The following is an 18,819-nucleotide window of genomic DNA, read 5'->3' as shown; positions in this document are numbered from 1 at the left end:
GTTTTATATAAAAACCGATCTTGATAGTACGTATCTGGATCGGTTTTTATTCAAAAACCGATCTAAATATGTAATTTTTAATAAAAAAAAAATTCGAAAAAACTATCAGGATCGGTTTTATATAAAAACCGATCTTGATAGTACGTATCTGGATCGGTTTTTATTCAATAACCGATCTTGATATGTAATTTTTAATAATAAAAAAAATTCGAAAATACTATCAGGATCGGTTTTATATAAAAACCGATCTTGATAGTACGTATCTGGATCGGTTTTTATTCAATAACCGATCTTGATAGTACGTATTTGGATCGGTTCTTTAAAAAATATAAAACCGATCTTGATAGTATCAGTATCGCCTTCATCAGGATCGGTTGGATTCCGATACTAATATGTGTATATAACCGATCCTGATTCCATATTTTACACTAGTGGGTGCTTCCACTGCCTTTACACATGAATGTGGCCAGTTAGCTTGGCAGTGGAAACAGTACTGTTAAATGCTCGATCGATCGGCACATTAATTAATTTGGTTTCATTTGGGTAGATGTCAACAATTTTACTTTTCATATATAATATAAATTGAGATTCTGTAGATGGTATTGTTATGTATGTCTTGTCTCTTAATAAAACAAGCAGAACTGCCTGTAATATATATATATATAATTTCCCTTGTGACATATTGGATAGAGCATATATAGAGCTAGCTAATGCATGCATGTCTGATGAAGTAAAGCGGCCGGCCGGGAATTAAGCTGAGGAGTACGTGGCTCCCTCAAGAGTCAAGACATGGATCATGGATGCATGCAGATGCAGTCCCTCCTAGGCTCCTCCTGACATGGACAACTGGAGATCATCATATTTACCAAGTTTCCTAAAACCCGGGAAATAGAGATCTAGAACTGTTCTCTTTGGGACGTACGATTATCTGAACTGGACAACTGGAGATCATCATGCCGTCCCCGTCCCAACGAATGCATGGTTTCTCAGTTCCCTAGACAATCAATCCAGTCTGTCACTGGAAATGAGGAATGTCAGTAGCCGCAGAACCGACAATTTTTTTTATAAACCATAATTAATTAACTAATTTTTTTTTTCAAAAATCATAAAGACTGAATTCCACTATAAAATTAAATCATTCAACAATTAATTTATACTATATGCAAACTAAAAAATTATACAATTAATAATTACAGTACAAAAACTCAAATTATACTAAACAAAATACTGATCGTTGTACGTCTACCGTTGAACGAAAACTTAAAACTGAATTTTTAAGGCACTAAACGACGTTTTCTATTTTCGGAACTCCTGGCCACGTTTCAAGGGCCTAAAATTATACATGCTAGTCTGAAAAACATTGTAAAGATAGCACCCACTAACCCCACATTCTAGTATCTAAATTGAGCATGGTCTTTAGCTATAAAAGAGGGGGTTCATTCTCATTCAAGGCATCACACACTTAGCAAAAAATTCTGCAGCCAAGAAAGCTTTTCAAGGATGGAGAAGAAGAAGATTTGAGCAAGAAGTCAACAAGATTGAGGGTTTTGATCCAAGAAAGGGTGTAATCATTTATTTATTTCATTTCTTCTTATTTTTGCCAAACTTTGTAATAGATCTCTCCAATGGAGAGTAGATCTCTCTCTAGGGGTTTAGGTCAATGCATGAACTTGTTTAATTTTATCTTATTCGGTTACTTTTTTATTATCATTATTTTATGGGATTTTATTGTTAATTTCTGTGATTTATCATTTGTGTTGATTACATAGTTTAGTACTTGCAAACGATGTAGTCCTACTTTGGATTCCCTTTTGATTCAAAAGAACCAAAGTAGTTAGGATGAGAGGAGAGTACTAAATTATAAACACAAATTTCTTAGAATTTGGATTAGAAGAGACCGTACTTTGATATCCAAAATGGGAGCTATAGAAATTAAAAGTTAGGGTTTGGTGAAGAACGACCGTGAAGTCAAACCCTAATTAGGACACCTAGATTGACTAAGTATTGATATGTATTTTGTGTGCAGGAGTGTCAAATATCCCTTTAGGATGGTGACAGCACCTAAAATTCGAGGAACATTAACCCACTGCACCAAAATACTTGTATCAATAATTAGTTGAAATAGGCTAATAAGAGCTTAATGGATCTAGATAGCTAGAGTGAAAAACGACCGTGAAGTCCGAAACTATCTAGGCATGTTATTAATTCACGACCGTGACCCTTTTTAACACTTTAGGTTAGAAACCTCATCAAATCATACATGAATTTAAACAATACCGAATAGATAGAATTAGCAAGGAATTGTAGACTGAATGTCCCTAGATCTCCTCAACTTGAAAGCAAACCAATCTTTATTTTATTTTCATTTATTATTTAAAACTCCTTTATTCCAGGTATTGAACCCAAGTTTAGGATTGATAGAACAAACTCCCCCCCTCTATTTTACTTTATTGCACTTTACTTTCTTTATTTATCTAAAATTAATTGTTAAAATTTAAGTTAAGTAACTAAACATACTCCCTGTGGTTCGACACCCTAAGTACTACATTGATCGGTTGTGCACTTGCAACTAACATTTCTTTGAGTATTAAAGGTAATAAATTTAAAGGAGAAAAGAGTACAAGTCAAGCACAATTCCATATCTCCAAAATACTCATCACATGCAAACTAAAAAATTCTATAATTATTCATTACACTACAAAACTCAAATTACACTACAAAACTCAAATTACACTAAACAAAAAAATTATTTTTATTAATTATGGTTTATAAAAATTTTTAAAAAAATATGTAGACCAAATGGCCAATTCGGTCTGGGGAAAAATAAAAACTTCTTACACCATTGGCCGCACGAAAAATTGTGAAAAACTGAAAAAACCTTGGAGATCGAATGGCCAGTTCGGTCCAAAGAAAAAGTAAATGTCGAGACCGAAATGGTCATTCGGTCTTTATGGTTTTTCAAAAAAAAATCAATCATATTGGTTTGCTAAATTTGATCTAATAATTATGGTTTATAAAAAAAATTCCAGAACCGAAGCTATTTTCACGGCCATTTTTATTAATACCCTAAAAAAAACTTAATTTTAAAAATAACCCTGCATTGGGTTTTTTTTTAAAATGCCCCAACCGCCAGGCCCACCGGCAGCCCAGAAATGCCACCAGACCGAACCCCTCACAGGCGGTCTTCTTTTTTTTTTTTTTTAGAGATCTTAGTATTTTGATTTAAATAATTTTGTGAATAAAAAGTTTTCTTGTTTAGAGTGTATGCCAAAAAATAAGACATTTGATATATTTATGAAGTGATGTCGTAACTCTTTATAACTTTGATTTTTTTTTTGTGAACTTTGATTTTATTTATCAGTTGGATATCACAAGTCTAAATATAACACTAATTAAGTACTTGGCCTTTATTCAAAAAATTTCAAGTTCTGACAGCTTGTTGATCTTCTCTTTTTCCGGTTTTTATAATATATGTATAATATATACATATATACATACACATACACATACACATACACATACACATACACACACACACACACACACACACACACATACACACACATACATACATACATATACATACATACATATACACATATAAATATACACATATACATATACACATACACATACAGATATACACATATACATGTATACAATTTTTTTATAATATGTACATATGTATATATTATAAATATATACATATATTATATATAAACATGTAGAGTAAGGCTACGCTACTTCGTGAATTAAACGGGGCATTTTAATTCGCGCTCATATCTCTAGTTTCGAAGTCCTAATAGCCGATCCAAACCGTTAGATGTTTAATCTATATTAAAATGTGTTTGGAGACCAAATTTTATATTTTTTTTGAATTTTTTTACTATTTATTAAGATGGTTTGAAAATCGTTGTTTTTTAATGCCTACCGTCGAACGAAAACTTAAACTGGATTTTTGAGGCACTAAACGATAATTTTTTGAAATTCTGATGCTTCTGATGCTTCCGATGCTTTCGATGTTTCATGTACCAATCGGGCAAAATTGAATCCGTCTAGTCCTCCTCTTTCTGAAAAGTGCTAATACGCGTAAATCCGACTTTCCTAGCCAAAGTTATGGCTATTTAAAGTTTTTTCGAAAATTAAACTTTGAAAATTCATAACTAATTGTAGAAAAATCCAAATAAGTTGAAATTTATATCAATTCTGTGTATTTTTGAATGCTCTACGTGCTGGTGCAATCACTTTTGCAGTTTAGTTCCTGTATCAATCCATATTTGCTGATTTACCAACAAAGTTCAAATTTGATGTCTTTAGTACATTGCACTATACCGGTGGCCTTAGCCTAGTGCTTGGCTGCTGAGTTTGGACTTGGTACCATACCAGAGGTCAGTTTAGGATGGTTTGTGCATGGACAGAGATCTAATTTGAGGTTTGAACATATTTTAGTATCTCTAAACTACTGTTTTAGTACCATAAATAAAGAGAAGAAGATCAACAAGTTGTCAGAGCTTGGAAATTTTGTAATCAAGGCCAAATCTTTAATTAGTGTTATCTTTAGACTTGTGATATCCAACTAACAAATCAAATCAAAGTTATAAAAAGTTATGACATCTCACTCATAAATATATCAAATGTCTTATTTTTTTTGGCATATATACACTCTAAACATGAAAACTTTTTCTTGACAAAAATATTTAAATTAAAATACTAAGATCTCTAAAATAAAAAAATAAAAAAACCCGCCTGTGAGGGGGGCGGTCTGGTGGCATTTCTGGGCCGTCCATGGACATGGCGGTTGGGGCATTTTAAAAAAAAAAAAACAATGCAAGATTATTTTTAAAATTAAGTTTTTTTTTAGGGTATTAATAAAAATGGCCGCTGTTTTTATCCCTTCCATGACAAAATTATACGGTTAATTTAAAAAAAATATACACATAAAAAAGTCTGTTGTCTAGTGTGCGGTGTTACGCATCAACATGTGAGCAGGGCCCACCAGCGCAGCAAACTGAAGGAGCTTGTGGGATTATTTGGGCTTATTTGGGCTCCATCTTTCAGAAATAGACGAATCTATTATATCCTGACCTATTTTATTCTGTTATTTTATTAAATTTTCGAAAACCGTATTCTGTGACTGTGAAAATCGTTTGATTTCAATCGGACAACATGTCTAATATATAATAGTATGTAATTCTTATCTAAAAAAAGTATATATTTTACTAATTTTCTTTTGTACAGTATTATTTTTGTAATGTTCTTTTACATTATGCTGTTCTAAATATGTTCGATGCTCCTTTTTTGTTTGCCACTTTTTCTATGTGAAATCTTTCTTATTAGAAACAAACTCATTCTAAAGATAATTACAAGATTATCTTCAAATGTTCCATCCAAAAAATTCCCGTCAGCGCACAGCACTAGTCACCATGTATATTTTATTATTCTTAACTTTAATGGTAGGCCCCACTTTCTCCTCTCTGATTTTTCATTTTATCCTCAATTTTTTTTTTTCATCAATTCAGATATTTTCTATAACATAAACATCTACGATTACAGCGGGTTGGAATAACTCGTTTCATAAAAAAAATAGAAAACAGACACGGAAGACCCAAAAGCAACGGCAACATCTACGTGAGGTGAGGACCACGTGGGGCCCGCGTGATTTCTGTTGTCGAATCACGTTCCAAAGGCGTAAAAGAACTTCTCCGAATCCCTTCAGGATCTTCTATGGATTACATCGTGTGGTAGTATGTGTAGTTTACTTATTATCGACGAGACGACTACAACATGAGAAGTAACTAAATACAAGCCGCATATAGTTCAGTTCCAGATTTTATAATGTTAAAATTGAATAACATTCTCAGGGAGGCCCTTCAAGTTCTATAAGAACTGCAAAATTTAATATGAAATAAGTATTCTCTATGTGTCTATATTGATTTTTTTTTTTTTTTTTTTTTTTGTGGAATGCTCGTTTTATTTAAATGAACAAAACAAGTCAAAATTGAATATGTTTTGCCACCATTTTTTTGTTGATTTGGTCCTGCAAAATATATAAGAGTGGTTAAAACCTCGTTATTTTCATGCTTTAATTATGCTTCGGTACTTATCTACGTTTTCAAAATCAAAACAGTCAATCCGAACTTTTTAATATGATCTTCATATTAAAATGTGCTTGGATATCAAATTTTGTATTTTTATTTTATATTAAATAGGTATAAAATTATTGTTTTTGAATTATCCATGAACTTCTAAAAATGATGATTTTGTATCTATCTAAAAAAATAGTAAAACATTTCCAAAAACTATCAAAATTTGGTGTTGAAGTACATTTTAATATGGAGATTATGTTGAGCATATTGGATTGACTGTTTGGACTTTGAAAACAAAGTGAAGCACAATTGGGATATGTAACTATAAGTGCATTAACCCTACTCAATATATTAAATTGTATTAAATTTAACATGAATAGGGTTAAATGCACTATTAGTTTTGTGCTTTAATCATGTTCCACATTCTTATATCTATTTTGAAAATTCGAACATTTGATCCGATCCGTTGAACATGATACTCATATTAAAATGTGCTTAGAGATCAAATTTTATATTTTTTTTAAATCTTTTACTATTTTAATTTTTTTAGATAGATACAAAATCGAGTAGAACTAGGGTGTTTTTAAGTTCACCAAGCCTCTTGGTGAACTCAAGTCTAAAACCCATCGAATCGGCTTCAAATGACGAATATGAATCGTTGAAACCTGCCTACCTTACGAGTAATAGGTCTACATGTGAAAAAAATTTAATTTTGAAATTAATTTTGCATAGAGTCAAGTGGTCAAAAAAATTCAAAAAATGAATGCATTAAAATTAATTTATTAACCTTCTAATTTTGACCGCTTGATTTTATACTAAATTAATTCGAATGTTTAAAATTTTTACATGTAGACACATCACTCGTAAGATAGACGGGTTTCAATAATTCGGATTCGTCATTTGAAGCCGATTCGATGGGTTTTAGACTTGAGTTCACCAAGAGGCTTGGTGAACTTAAAAACACCCTAGTTCTACTCTACAAAATCAATGTTTATTCAAAATTGTGATTTTGTATCTATCTAAAAATAATACTAAAAAAAAACATAAACTTTGATCTCCGAGCACATGTTATTATGAAGATTATGCTATGCGGTCCAGATATATTGTTTAAACTTTTAAAATTGAGAAAAATAATATGGGACATGATTAGAGCACAGAGCCAATGGTGCATTTTAACCCTACTCATTTAACATATAATCACATTTTTTTTTCATTCTTTTTTCATCATTTTATTTTAAAGTAAGAAAAAGTCTATACATTTTTATTGGAAATTATATGTTATATTTACGATACATAATTTGATTATAGAGGAGGGATCAAGTTACAACACTTGAAAGTTACAACAAAGTTACAATATCATTTTTTTTCATTTTCAAAGTCCAAATCGTCGATCCAAACCGTTAGATATTCAATCTATATTAAAATGTGCTTGCAGACGAAATTTTACATTTTTTGAAATTTTTTTGCTATTTATTAAGATGGGTACAAAATCGCTGTTTTTATTAAAATTCTGCACCATTAAAAACAGCAATTTTGTACCCATCTTAATAAATAGCAAAAAAATTTCAAAAAATGTAAAATTTGGTCTGTAAGCACATTTTAATATAGATTGAATATCTAACGGTTTGGATCGACGATTTGGACTTTGAAAATGAAAAAAAATGATGTTGTAACTTTGTTGTAACTTTCAAGTGTTGTAACTTGATCCCTCCTCTTGATTATATTACGAGACATATTTTAGAAAAGATTGGAACGATTTTCTTTTTAATGAATTGCTGTAATTTTCATTCTCCCTTTCCAATTTTTTTTTAATGAATTGCTTCATGTATTAATTAAACTTTGTTAAACTATTTACCGAAATAGCTTAGTTTACTGTAATTTTTATTATCAAACTATTTAAGGTTTGCAATGTATCATATTATTTTGAATAATTATATGAATTCCCCCACTCTCATTCCTCCATCTCCCCCCCCCCCCCCCCCCCCCCCCCCCCCCTCTCTTAAACATATTTTAGAGGTGAGTTTTTTTTTTTCTTTTTTCAATGTTGTCCACATTTCTCACGATCTATGAGGAATTTTGCGAATCTAAAATCACGAACGTATTCTACGCAATTTTATCTTTCAAATGAGATCCATGATGACATATTTTCGGACTCATCGTCACACAAGTATTTATACCTCATCATGCAAATATTTATACCTATACTTGTAAGTATTTATCTCCAATCATGAACTCCGCATCTCTGCGTCTCCCCATCATCTCCCCATCTCTTAAATAGATTTTAACTTCCATAAACTAACTTAACTAGCTAGTTTAATTAAATTTATTCAAAACACTATGGCCTTCCAAGTTTAATTAAATTCATAGGTATAAATACTTAGAAGATAATAAGTTAATACTTGCAAACTAAGATATTAATACTTGCATGTCTAACATGATATGACTATATTGAGGGATCACTCAAACTACATAGAGAGAAGAATCATACACGTTTTTAGAGGTGGATTTTTTTTTTCAATGTCATCCACATTTCTCACGACCTATGAGGAATTTTACGAATCAAAAACCACGAACGTATTCTATGCAATTTTATCTTCCAAATGAGATCCATGATGACATACTTTCGGTCTCATCGTCACACAAGTATTTATACCCCATCATGCAAGTATTTATACCTATACTTGTAAGTATTTATCTCCAATCGCGGACTCCGCATCTCCGCATCAACCTTTCCCAATCGTCCCTGCGTCAACCTTTCTCTAACAAAAATAGTTGACCACATATGTATAAATACTTTAGTACATAGGTATAAATACTTGATATTAATACTTTTAAATGTCAGCAGTGTCATGTGTGGAAAATATTAGATATAAATACTTAGGTGACGAGGTATAAATATTTGTGTGACGACGAGCTCGAAAGTATGTCATCATGTGTCTCATTTGAAAGATAAAATTGTGTAGAAGCCGTTCATGGTTTTAGATTCGCAAAATTCCTTGTAGATCGTGAGAAATGTGGACGAGATTGAACAAATAAAATTGAGGGGATAATGGAGAATGAGAGTGGGAGGACAATTATCAGGGCTCTACTATTTTAATTTTTTTCATATGAAGAAAATATTCTCAAATTTGTAATTTTTTTAAACATGATCGGTATTGAATTTCTTAAACCATCTGAATTTTTTTTTTTTTTGAAAACTTGGTAGTAGCTACCAAGCTTCATGAGGGAGAATCAAACTCTCGACCTTTAGATATAACAACTCTAGGACATTTTCCTAGCCAATTGTGCTACCTCTCCTTTCTCCAAACCATCTGAATTTATGCGTCATGTTCTAGTGATGCTAACTTTTTATTATTCTTGGTTGAGTCAGAGAACACTAAAGAATTAGAATATGGCAACATGATTTATTTATTTTAATTTACTATAACAAAATGGCCCACAAATTTTCTAATGTTGAAAAGATCCAAAATTAGTACCAGAATTGTTATAATAAGAGACGCACAGAACTGCACGCCAGATTAAACTGAAGATATCAATGATGAGAATTAATCAAATGAGACATAGTATAGACATAGTATCGTATAGATGACAAAGCACCAAGAACAGACAAAACAGGAGATGTGCATATTCGGCTCCTAATAACGGGCCGGGAAACATACCAGTACAGATGCTGCTGGTACCAGATGCAGCTTTAAGAAGGAAATAATTTTTTTGTAATTATGTATAATTTTCTATATAATTAGAATAAAATGTCATAGTATCGTAAAATTGGTCTCCATTCTGTACACCGTAATTTTTATATGATTGGCCTCCACAATTTTTATATGTACCCTCTTCACGGTACCAAGATAATTTATTTCAATATTAGTACAATCTTTTCTTGCACCTTATTTCACGCTAAAATTCCTGTGGATCACTTCCATATGTCGTAAATAATTCTCTACAAAATAGATCCACAACAAAGGACCTAACTTCCGATATATTAGCTTCCTTCAATTAATGTTCCCGTAATTGGATACATTGAACAAAAAGTGAAAAGAGAGAAATAACTGATTTTCATCCTGGAGTCTTTCATCTCATTCTCACCGCTAGTACCAAAGCAATTACACAGTAAGCAATTGTTGAGAAAACTGTTCATGAGATCAGATTATTGAATAGTTTAGGAATCCAACAAGATAGAGAAGGAGAGAAAAAGGAGTACACAAACAGCCTCTAGTTCCACCAAGTCACCATTACCAGTCATCAATTGAGCAAGTTACGTGAAACAAACAGGCTATTTACAAATTACCAATTCATCAATGACATGAAAACAAGAATAGAATCACCCGAGGCTTGACCGTGTAACCTCGTATGCTAGAAAGCACGCAGCATTTGCTGGTACACTACGTACCATGGCAGGTCCAAACCCCTTGTAAAGCCCCTTGACACCTTCAGAGGCTAAAATCTTTCTAAAAGCACTTATAGATCCATTATACTTCGGGTTCTTATAATCATCAACCTGAATCACACTTTTCACAACATCAGTTGGATAAACTATCATCCAGAAAGAGCCCCCAGCTAATCCACCGGCAAACATGAGGGATCCACGGCCGAGACTGGAGGTATCAGACCCACCAGCTAAGTATTGTTTTATTGTTTCATAGACCCCAAACATTATCGCATTACCAGGCACCTCACGGGCCAAAGTTGGTACGAGGCCCTTGAAGAGGCCACGGGCTCCGCCTTCAGATTTGAGCACATGGCGGGCCACGTCCATAGGCCCACTGTATTTTACAGGTCCAGGTGCAGCCATGGCAGCAGTTGCAGTTCCTGCCCCAGTGGGCCCCGAAGTAGTTGCAGCTACAGAGGCGAATGCACTTTGAGCTTGTAACCTAGTAATAAAATTTGAGATGTATTATTAATAATTGGTCATATTTGCCAGTAAATGGTTCAACTCAAACAACTGGGATAAATTATGAAAAGTGCAAATGACATCATTAATGTCATGCATTTACCATGAAATTCTACAATTAATAGTACAAATGTCCTTTCAAGGTTAGGGGATATACAGCATTTGGCTGAGGGTAAAAATTAATTGTGCCCCAGTTATGATTTTCAATTTTTCATACTGCACAAATAATTGCTTCGCATCAGATTAAAAAGAAGAAATGTACTGGTAACCATGAATTTTGGTACAGTAACTAGTAGATTCTCTTTTGCCACCATATATGTTGAGGAAAACCTATCAGGAAACAAACATGTTGAGTTCTAGGAAGTAATAGTTCTTAATTTATGAGTTATGACAATAATAAATAGTGGGGTCCTGTAAATGCACACTGAAAACTAACCTGCACTTGATCAGCTCAGTGGGGCAAGCAAGAAACGACACCGCAATGCCAGCCCCGGCACCACACACGAACTGCTGGTTCACGGTGAGTGGTACACCAGGTTCAGATCGCACCAAAGCCTCCATCTGTCCCCTTACTGTAAACAGCACAGCATTAAAGGCTGCGACTGTGGCAAGTGGGGCCCCCATCCCTTTGTAAAGGCCCCTCGGACCCTCTGCTGCTAACGTTTGTTTTACTGCATCAATTGCGCCTGAGTACTTGGGGGGTTGACCAGGAGATGGAACTGGTTGACTCTGTAGTTTTACCTTTATTGTGTCAAAAGGATGGCCCACAATTAGTTGTGCAGCTCCACCCACCGTGCCCGCTGTAAGGTCCTTAGCGACATCACCCATCTTGATAACAAAAATTGAAGTGTTAAAACAAAATTCCAATTAAAGCTGTATTGCTTCTATTTTTCATTCACCAGTATGAGAAAATCAAGAAATTAATTTAACCTATCTACTACGAGTTCACATGATCAAAATTAATGACCAAAGTTTCCAAATGTTTTCTAAAGTATACAAATTGTCTGCTTATAAAACATACAAAAGAAGTTGAGCAGTAGATACCATTTTTTTTTTCTATTTTTTTAAAATGACGCATAAATACACACCTTTATTAGGCGGGTTATGACAAATTCAGGTCACACAGGACTAGAAGCAAAACCCAATACGCAATAGTCCCTGCCAGTGAAGCACACTGCTTATCATAGAAACGAGAATCAATTAAGATTTAATTATTCGGATCGATCATCTCAGATCCAAAACGGCGGGAGAAATTAACAAGAGAAAGATCAAAATAACACCTTCTTTCAAAATGAAGAATTCAATATTTAGACAGTGGTAAAAAATGAGAGGAAACCTTGAGTCGGCGTGGCAGTAGAAGCGCCTATCCCCTGCTTGTGAAAATGCCAGAGTGAGAGAGAAAGGAGAGGTGCGGGGTGAATGAGAGGGCTATTTATATAGATTTAGTTTGTGCTTCTCTGTTCAACAGGGGTGGATGGATGGAAATGGGAAATGGGAACGGGGGATATTCGATCGAAAATGATAGGAGAGAGAAACAGAGACCATTCAAAAAGGAGGGATTCATGGGATGACGCTAAAACCGCATCTTCCTTGTAAACACCGTCCGATTGCGTATCAACGCTATGGATCAGGATCAGTTATAGTCTTATAGATAGACAACGGGAGATGAGACAGCGGAGCGGTGGTTGGTGGAGAGTGTCAGTCCCATACTCCCATACTCCCAAGTCCCATCCCACGAGGAGGAATCGGAGGAATTTGGGTCTGTTCAGATCCTATTGCTGATCCTCTCAATTTCCTTCCAATCCCTGTCCTCTCCAGCACCCAAATCTTAAACTTGGATGCGTCCTGTGTTTCTTGAGACTGGAGTGGCCTGGCCTGTTCATTTTGTTTAGTATGGAGTATGGAGTATGGAGCACAGTATTGCTCTCAAGTCTGCACCAACTACTGAACAGATTGAGGAAACCAATTTGGTGATGGCCACCGAATTTTTTTATTGTTATAACTTACAAGGGCAGGCAGAGCACGCAAAAGTTGAGAAGGATCCTCTACAGCGGCACAGTACAGTACAGTACAGTACAGTACAACACGGAAATTACATCCGTTGGATAAAAGCTGTTGTCAACTACTCAGCATCCAGACGACCAGACTTATGATGAGATCAAATATTTTGTTGCTGCAGTGCAGTGTACGATCCTTGCAATTTAGGTTATGTCGCCTGAGTGCTTTTAAAATGCCAACTTGCTTTAGTGGACAAGATCTCATCAGCAAGATCGTGCACATTAATAAACAAATTCGTAACAAGCATCTCCAATCCACCACTGCTTCACTACGTTTGAAAGAAACCTACAAAAGTGCAAAGCATGTTGATACTTGATAATGGTTCTAACAAAACAAAAATAAACGAATATATAAGATATCACCCTCTCTAATAAATAATAACAGTGAAAATTCTTATTTCTGAATTGCTTTCCACAATCAAATAACTGCCGCCGCTCATTTCTCTGACTGAGGCAAGATTTACTTCTTCCTTTAATTTAGGTCGTAAGTATCAACTCCTAGTAAAACACTAGACAAACTTCGATTCATTTGAATAAACTCGTACAATTTTATTCTAAAGAAACGCAAAAAGAAAGAATTCTAAGAACATCATCTGACAAAATCCCATATAAAAGAAGTAAACAAAATCCATACAGCATTCTCAACTGTTATGATACATCAAAACACGCATTCCCCTTTAACCCCCATAGGCATAGAACACAAGATGTCAACAAAAACTACCAAAACATTTCTATGATTAAAGCATTCCCCTTTAATCTTGATCATCCATGATGTCAAGATCCTCGAGATCTGCCACTAGCTCATCAACATGCACAGATGGAATCTCATCAACATCAGCCATGGAAGATCCCATCTCTGACGGCTCATAATTATCATTCTTATACAAGGAGATATTAAACCTCAGCTCCGGGTTCTCCTCAATCTCTTCCAAAAACTTCCTATACTCCTCCTCTTTCTTATCCTCTTCTCCTTTTCTCCCATTTGTGGCATCCACCTCTACCTCAAGTCGCTTCAGCTTGAAATTGCGCTGCTTACCCCTACGCTTAGCCCGCGTCTCCTCATAACTCTTCTTCACAAGCAAGCATTCTGGCAACTCTAATCCCTTGTACTTGTCCATTTCCATGTCATTTGTGTTTGCACCAAATAGATCGTAACCGAGCGCATTATCACCTACATTCAACAAGTGGCCTATATGTGTCTTCACTCTGAATATATTTGAGAAGTCTGACATCCGGGCCACCTCGACAGAAGCCAGCTGGTACCGGGATCCAGCAACAGTAACAATATCTGACTCAGGCTCGATATCAAGGATGGAGTACTCAACGAGCTGACGGCTAGACAATAATGGGCGGAATGGATCGCTCCAGTACTGGGTTGCATTGATGTAGGCAACCCGCAAAGTAAATGGATCCATGAGGATAATAGAGTTTGACACCTTGGTACAAATTACAAGGGGACCCAGGTTGCCAAGTGAACGGGCCACCTTTGGTGGAAGACAAATCAAATCCTCACGACAAATGGGAGAGATTTCCACCGAAAAGGTGTGCTTATAGTTGTAGACACTTGATTTCTCGTCATGAGAAACTAGTTGCTTATCAGTGCGGAAATGGATGGGGGCAACCTGTTAAGAATGAATGAGATAAATTCGATATTATCCTTCAAGCTAAGACAATCCAGACACCACAAGTTTCGGGAACATTAGTATAAAGAGTCAAAATCAGGCATTTAAATATGACAGACAAAGGTTCAAGGACTGCCATTTTTTGTGCCTCCACCATGCCTCTATTTTAAGAGTTAAATAGATCAAAATAAAGTCATTAGATGATCTAGTTCATTTTCATTATATACACATAAAACTACGGTTTGTTTAGCACACGTCCAGGTCGTCCGCATGTGTGGCCACTTTATTTATGTGCTAAGCACTATGATTTGTATAACTTCACTGACGTAACCAATTTCTAGACATTTTACTTCTGCTCTTAATCTCCATCAAACTGAAGCCAAAATGCTGTCAATATTTATGTGCATGCAGCGTAAGTGGAATAGATAACATCTAACTGTCTTATTTTGTTATTTTAATTCAAGAATGTATTTAGTTGTTGAACTTGGACAAAATCAAGCACAATGGAGGCACATAAGATGGAAGCATTTAAAACCCTCCTATTGAGAAAGTTGCTTGGCTTGCACAAGGGCTAAAAAGAGCTATTATTAAACTTGAAGTTACAATTATTTTAAAAACTGAGACAAATATTTAACAACAATTGGCAATAATTACCGAGTTTAAGAAGTCAACAAGACGATTGGCATGTGAGCGGGAGGCAAAGAAGAAATCAAGGCCATGAGGTGCAGCAGCGATACGCACAGCACGGGTTGCAGCGCCATGGCGAAGGATAAGCTGCTCCAGGAAGAGGAACGTGCGGCGATGGGTCACATGCTGACGCAGCTGCACAGCTGCTACCCACTGGTCTGGATTTGCCTGGAGACGTGAGCATGGGGTGCACAGTTTGTCATGCACAACAAACTCAACTATGTGCGGTTGTTCTAGTACTGCCCCGTTTAAAACCTGCAAGCTCAGTTCAATAATTTGATTAGTTTCACATTATCTCATTGGATACTTTAACTTCACAGATGATGATGATTAAGTATTTACAAAAAATAAATCAGCTGGTATGCTATAGATTGAAAGTCTAATGAAAAAACCAGTGCAAAATATAGAGTAGAACTAGGGTGTTCTAATCAAGCACTTTGGTGAGCTTAACTCCAAAGCCCATCAGATTGACTTCAAACGACGAATCTAAACCGTTGAAACCGATCTACTTCACGAGTGATGCATTTAATCTCAAATTTATAAATTTTTGAATTAACTTAGTATATAAAGTCAAGTGGTAAAAAAAAAGGTTTATAAGTTAATTTTAACACGTTCATTTTTATCGTCTTTTGACTGCTGGACTTTATACTAAATTAATTCAAAAATTTATAAATTTGACATTTCAGCGCATCACTTGTGAAGTAGATAAATTTCAATGGTTTAGATTATTCGGTTGTAGTCAATTCAATAGGTATTGTAGATAAGCTCACCAAAGCGCTTGGTGAGCTTAAGAACACCATAGTTCTACTCCAAAAAATAAACATGTACTGGAAATAATATTTTTCTTTTCATTTGAAACCCTGGAGCACAGTATTTCAGTATTGATGTAACAAGTTTTAAACCAATTAACCATTCAATATGTTCAAATTCGCCTCGATTAACTATCAATTATGCAGTTATAGCTTTGATTGAAGCATCAAATATAAATTGTAAGAATTTACAATATAAGACGAAACAAAAGAAGTATAACCGAGAATACATAAGAAATAAAAAAGGGGAAACCAATCTGAGAAAGAAAAGCACCTCCCGACGAACACGAAGGCGGATCTTGAGGCGCTTAGAATGTGGCTCCGTAAAGATGAACTCGGCATGACATACCGTTACTAGACGAGAGAACCTCGTGTGAAGTCTCTTGACGAGAAAATGCAACAGCTCCTGCGATTCAAGGTTGAATCTCATCCATTTGTTGGGCGGCTGGAGGTAGGATGAACAATCAGGACAGAAGTTGACAGCCGCCTGTCGTGGCAACCCTTCAGTGATGTCGACCCGAGATCGGAGGCACCTGACACACATGTTGGCTGGGTTAGGCGCCATCGGTACGCCACAGGTGCAACAAAGCACCGTACCGGGCGTCTGAGTGGGGAAGAACATGCCTGGTGAAGGTTGATTGGATGGATTTACCGCCATGGGAAAAAACCAGGGTTAGGGTTTTGCGAAATAGGGGAGAAAGGAGAAAGGAGAAAGGAGAGGTTTAAATTTAATAGGTGATAGATATATCAGAAGCAATACAAGAAAATAGGGACCGTCGGATGTTATATATCTGACTGCGATGCGATGCGATGCAGAAGAAGGAACGTACGAGATGAGATGAGATGAGATGAGGTCAGGCATGACGATTTCAATTAATTTAGGATAAATTTCGCTGGAGGTCACTAAATTTTGTTATTTGTCACGAATTGGTCACTCAACTTTGATTTGTCCCTTTTGAGTCACTCAACTTTGTTATTTGTCCCAATCAAGTCACTCAACGTTTTCCATCCAAATTTTTAACGGAATATTCATATTCCGTCCAAAAAATTAACGGAATATACCCATTCCTTCCAAAATTTTAACGGAATTAGCATATTCCATCCAAAAAACTAACGGAATTAGCATATTCCGTTAAAAATTTGGATGGAAAACGTTGAGTGACTTGATTGGAACAAATAATAAAGTTGAGTGACTCAAAAGGGACAAATCAAAGTTGAGTGACCAATTCGTGACAAATAACAAAGTTTAGTGACCTCCAGCGAAATTTACCCATTAATTTATCACAAACGCCTCAATAAAAATGTCACGTCGTCGCTTTTGGAAAAATGAAAATACGCCACGGTGTCGGTACATCACCGGAATTCACATCTTATGAGATATCGCATATTTTGCGTGACTTTAGAAAAATCTCAATCGTTCAAATACGTTCTGCACGAATCTCAAAACTCAAGTAATAATTGTCGATGCGCTGTCCCTGAATAGTGAATAGACACCGACCGAATACGTCGGTTACGCAAAATATGAGATATACACACGCTCACATCACTGGGGCCGCAGTGCCCTCAGTGCCAGTGGGCACTGACGAATGACAATTTGTCTACTGTTATCATCCTCCGGAATAAAATACACAACATGCGCAGTAGTCTAATTGCACGTCATCAAAATAACATAAAATTCTATTATTCAATTCCAACAATATATTTATCTTTTTATACATAGATTTTGTTACAACATTATTTAAAACTATTAGATTGCTCGAGCTATGGGAGTAAAACTAGCGTGTTCTTAAGCTCACCAATGTGTTTTGAGAGCTTACTCCAAAATCTATTAGATTAGCTTCAAACATTAAATTCAAACTGTTGAAACTGTTTTGCTTCACGAGTGACGAATTTACATATAAAATTTTTAGAATTTCAAATTAATTTTGTATAGAGTCAACTAGTCAAAAAGTGTTAAAAAATGAATGCACTAAAATTAATTTATAAACCTTCTAATTTTGACCGCTTAACTTTATACTAAAATAATTCAAAAACTTAAAATCTTTGCATGTAAATTCATCACTGGTGAAGTAGATGGATTTCAACGAGTTAGATTTGTCGTTTAAAACCGATATAATATATTTTGGAGTTAAGCTCACCAAACACCTTGGTGAGCTTAAGAACACCCTAGTTTTACTCTGTGCTATATATGGATCTGCATTTAATTTTTAAGATCAAAATAGTTGATTTGAAGTGTTCAACATTATCTCATATGAAAATGTGCTTGCAAACTAAATTTTTTTTTTTTTCGAATTTTTGTGTTTTTTTTAGATTGGTAGAAAATCACTCGACTTGAAATAGTAAATTGCATTGGTTTTCTACCTATGTAAAAAATAGTAAAAAAAATTCTAAATCATGTAAATTGCAATGGTTTTCTACCTATGTAAAAAATAGTAAAAAAATTATAAAGAATATAAATCAGGTCTTCAAGTACATTTAAATATAAATATCATATTTAACGGTTTAAGTCGACTGTTCGAACTTTAAAAATAAAATATAAGTTCAATGTACATATCGATCTATAATATGCATATTAACCATAGCCTCACACATTTACAATTTGTCTTTACTTCTGGGTTTTTTATTTTACTTGAACTAATTTAAAATTTGAAATATGGTCAAATATAA

General features: G+C 34.9%; 2 protein-coding genes across 3 annotated transcripts; both read right to left on the bottom strand.

Moving 5' to 3' along the window:
- Positions 1-10,207: 10,207 nt before the first annotated feature.
- On the bottom strand, positions 10,208-12,565 carry BOU (Mitochondrial substrate carrier family protein). 2 transcript variants are annotated; one of them, XM_078299860.1, is made up of 4 exons: positions 12,314-12,436; positions 12,066-12,151; positions 11,414-11,805; positions 10,208-10,957 (listed from the first exon to the last, which is right to left on the bottom strand). In XM_078299860.1, exons 3-4 carry the CDS (start codon positions 11,803-11,805, stop codon positions 10,408-10,410), a joined length of 942 nt encoding a protein of 313 aa, XP_078155986.1. In that variant the 5' UTR covers positions 12,066-12,151; positions 12,314-12,436; the 3' UTR covers positions 10,208-10,407. The 2 variants fall into 2 exon arrangements, with proteins under 2 accessions (XP_078155986.1, XP_078155985.1); XM_078299859.1 differs by lacking the exon at positions 12,066-12,151 and having other exon boundaries at positions 12,314-12,565.
- Positions 12,566-13,623: 1,058 nt separating this feature from the next.
- NMD3 (nonsense-mediated mRNA decay NMD3 family protein) lies at positions 13,624-16,874 on the bottom strand. Its single transcript, XM_078299829.1, has 3 exons — positions 16,427-16,874; positions 15,311-15,598; positions 13,624-14,656 (listed from the first exon to the last, which is right to left on the bottom strand). Exons 1-3 carry the CDS (start codon positions 16,808-16,810, stop codon positions 13,787-13,789), a joined length of 1,542 nt encoding a protein of 513 aa, XP_078155955.1. The 5' UTR covers positions 16,811-16,874; the 3' UTR covers positions 13,624-13,786.
- Positions 16,875-18,819: the final 1,945 nt, after the last annotated feature.

This window comes from Carex rostrata, chromosome 3 (assembly GCF_964058835.1).
Source record: "Carex rostrata chromosome 3, lpCarRost1.2, whole genome shotgun sequence".
Lineage (NCBI taxonomy): Eukaryota > Viridiplantae > Streptophyta > Magnoliopsida > Poales > Cyperaceae > Carex > Carex rostrata.
Note: the sequence above shows the minus strand (reverse complement) of the source record. Positions and strands in the feature narration are given on the sequence as shown.

What these genes read in the sequence shown, in the direction of transcription:
- BOU (XM_078299859.1), bottom strand. Translation starts at nt 11,805, where the DNA reads ATGGGTGATGTCGCTAAGGACCTTACAGCGGGCACGGTGGGTGGAGCT. An exon ending in ACTGAGCTGATCAAGTGCAG is followed by an intron (nt 10,958 to 11,413) that starts GTTAGTTTTCAG and finishes TTTTATTACTAG; the next exon opens with GTTACAAGCTCAAAGTGCAT.
- NMD3 (XM_078299829.1), bottom strand. Translation starts at nt 16,810, where the DNA reads ATGGCGGTAAATCCATCCAATCAACCTTCACCAGGCATGTTCTTCCCC. An exon ending in GCCTTCGTGTTCGTCGGGAG is followed by an intron (nt 15,599 to 16,426) that starts GTGCTTTTCTTT and finishes CTGAGCTTGCAG; the next exon opens with GTTTTAAACGGGGCAGTACT. An exon ending in TTGTTGACTTCTTAAACTCG is followed by an intron (nt 14,657 to 15,310) that starts GTAATTATTGCC and finishes CATTCTTAACAG; the next exon opens with GTTGCCCCCATCCATTTCCG.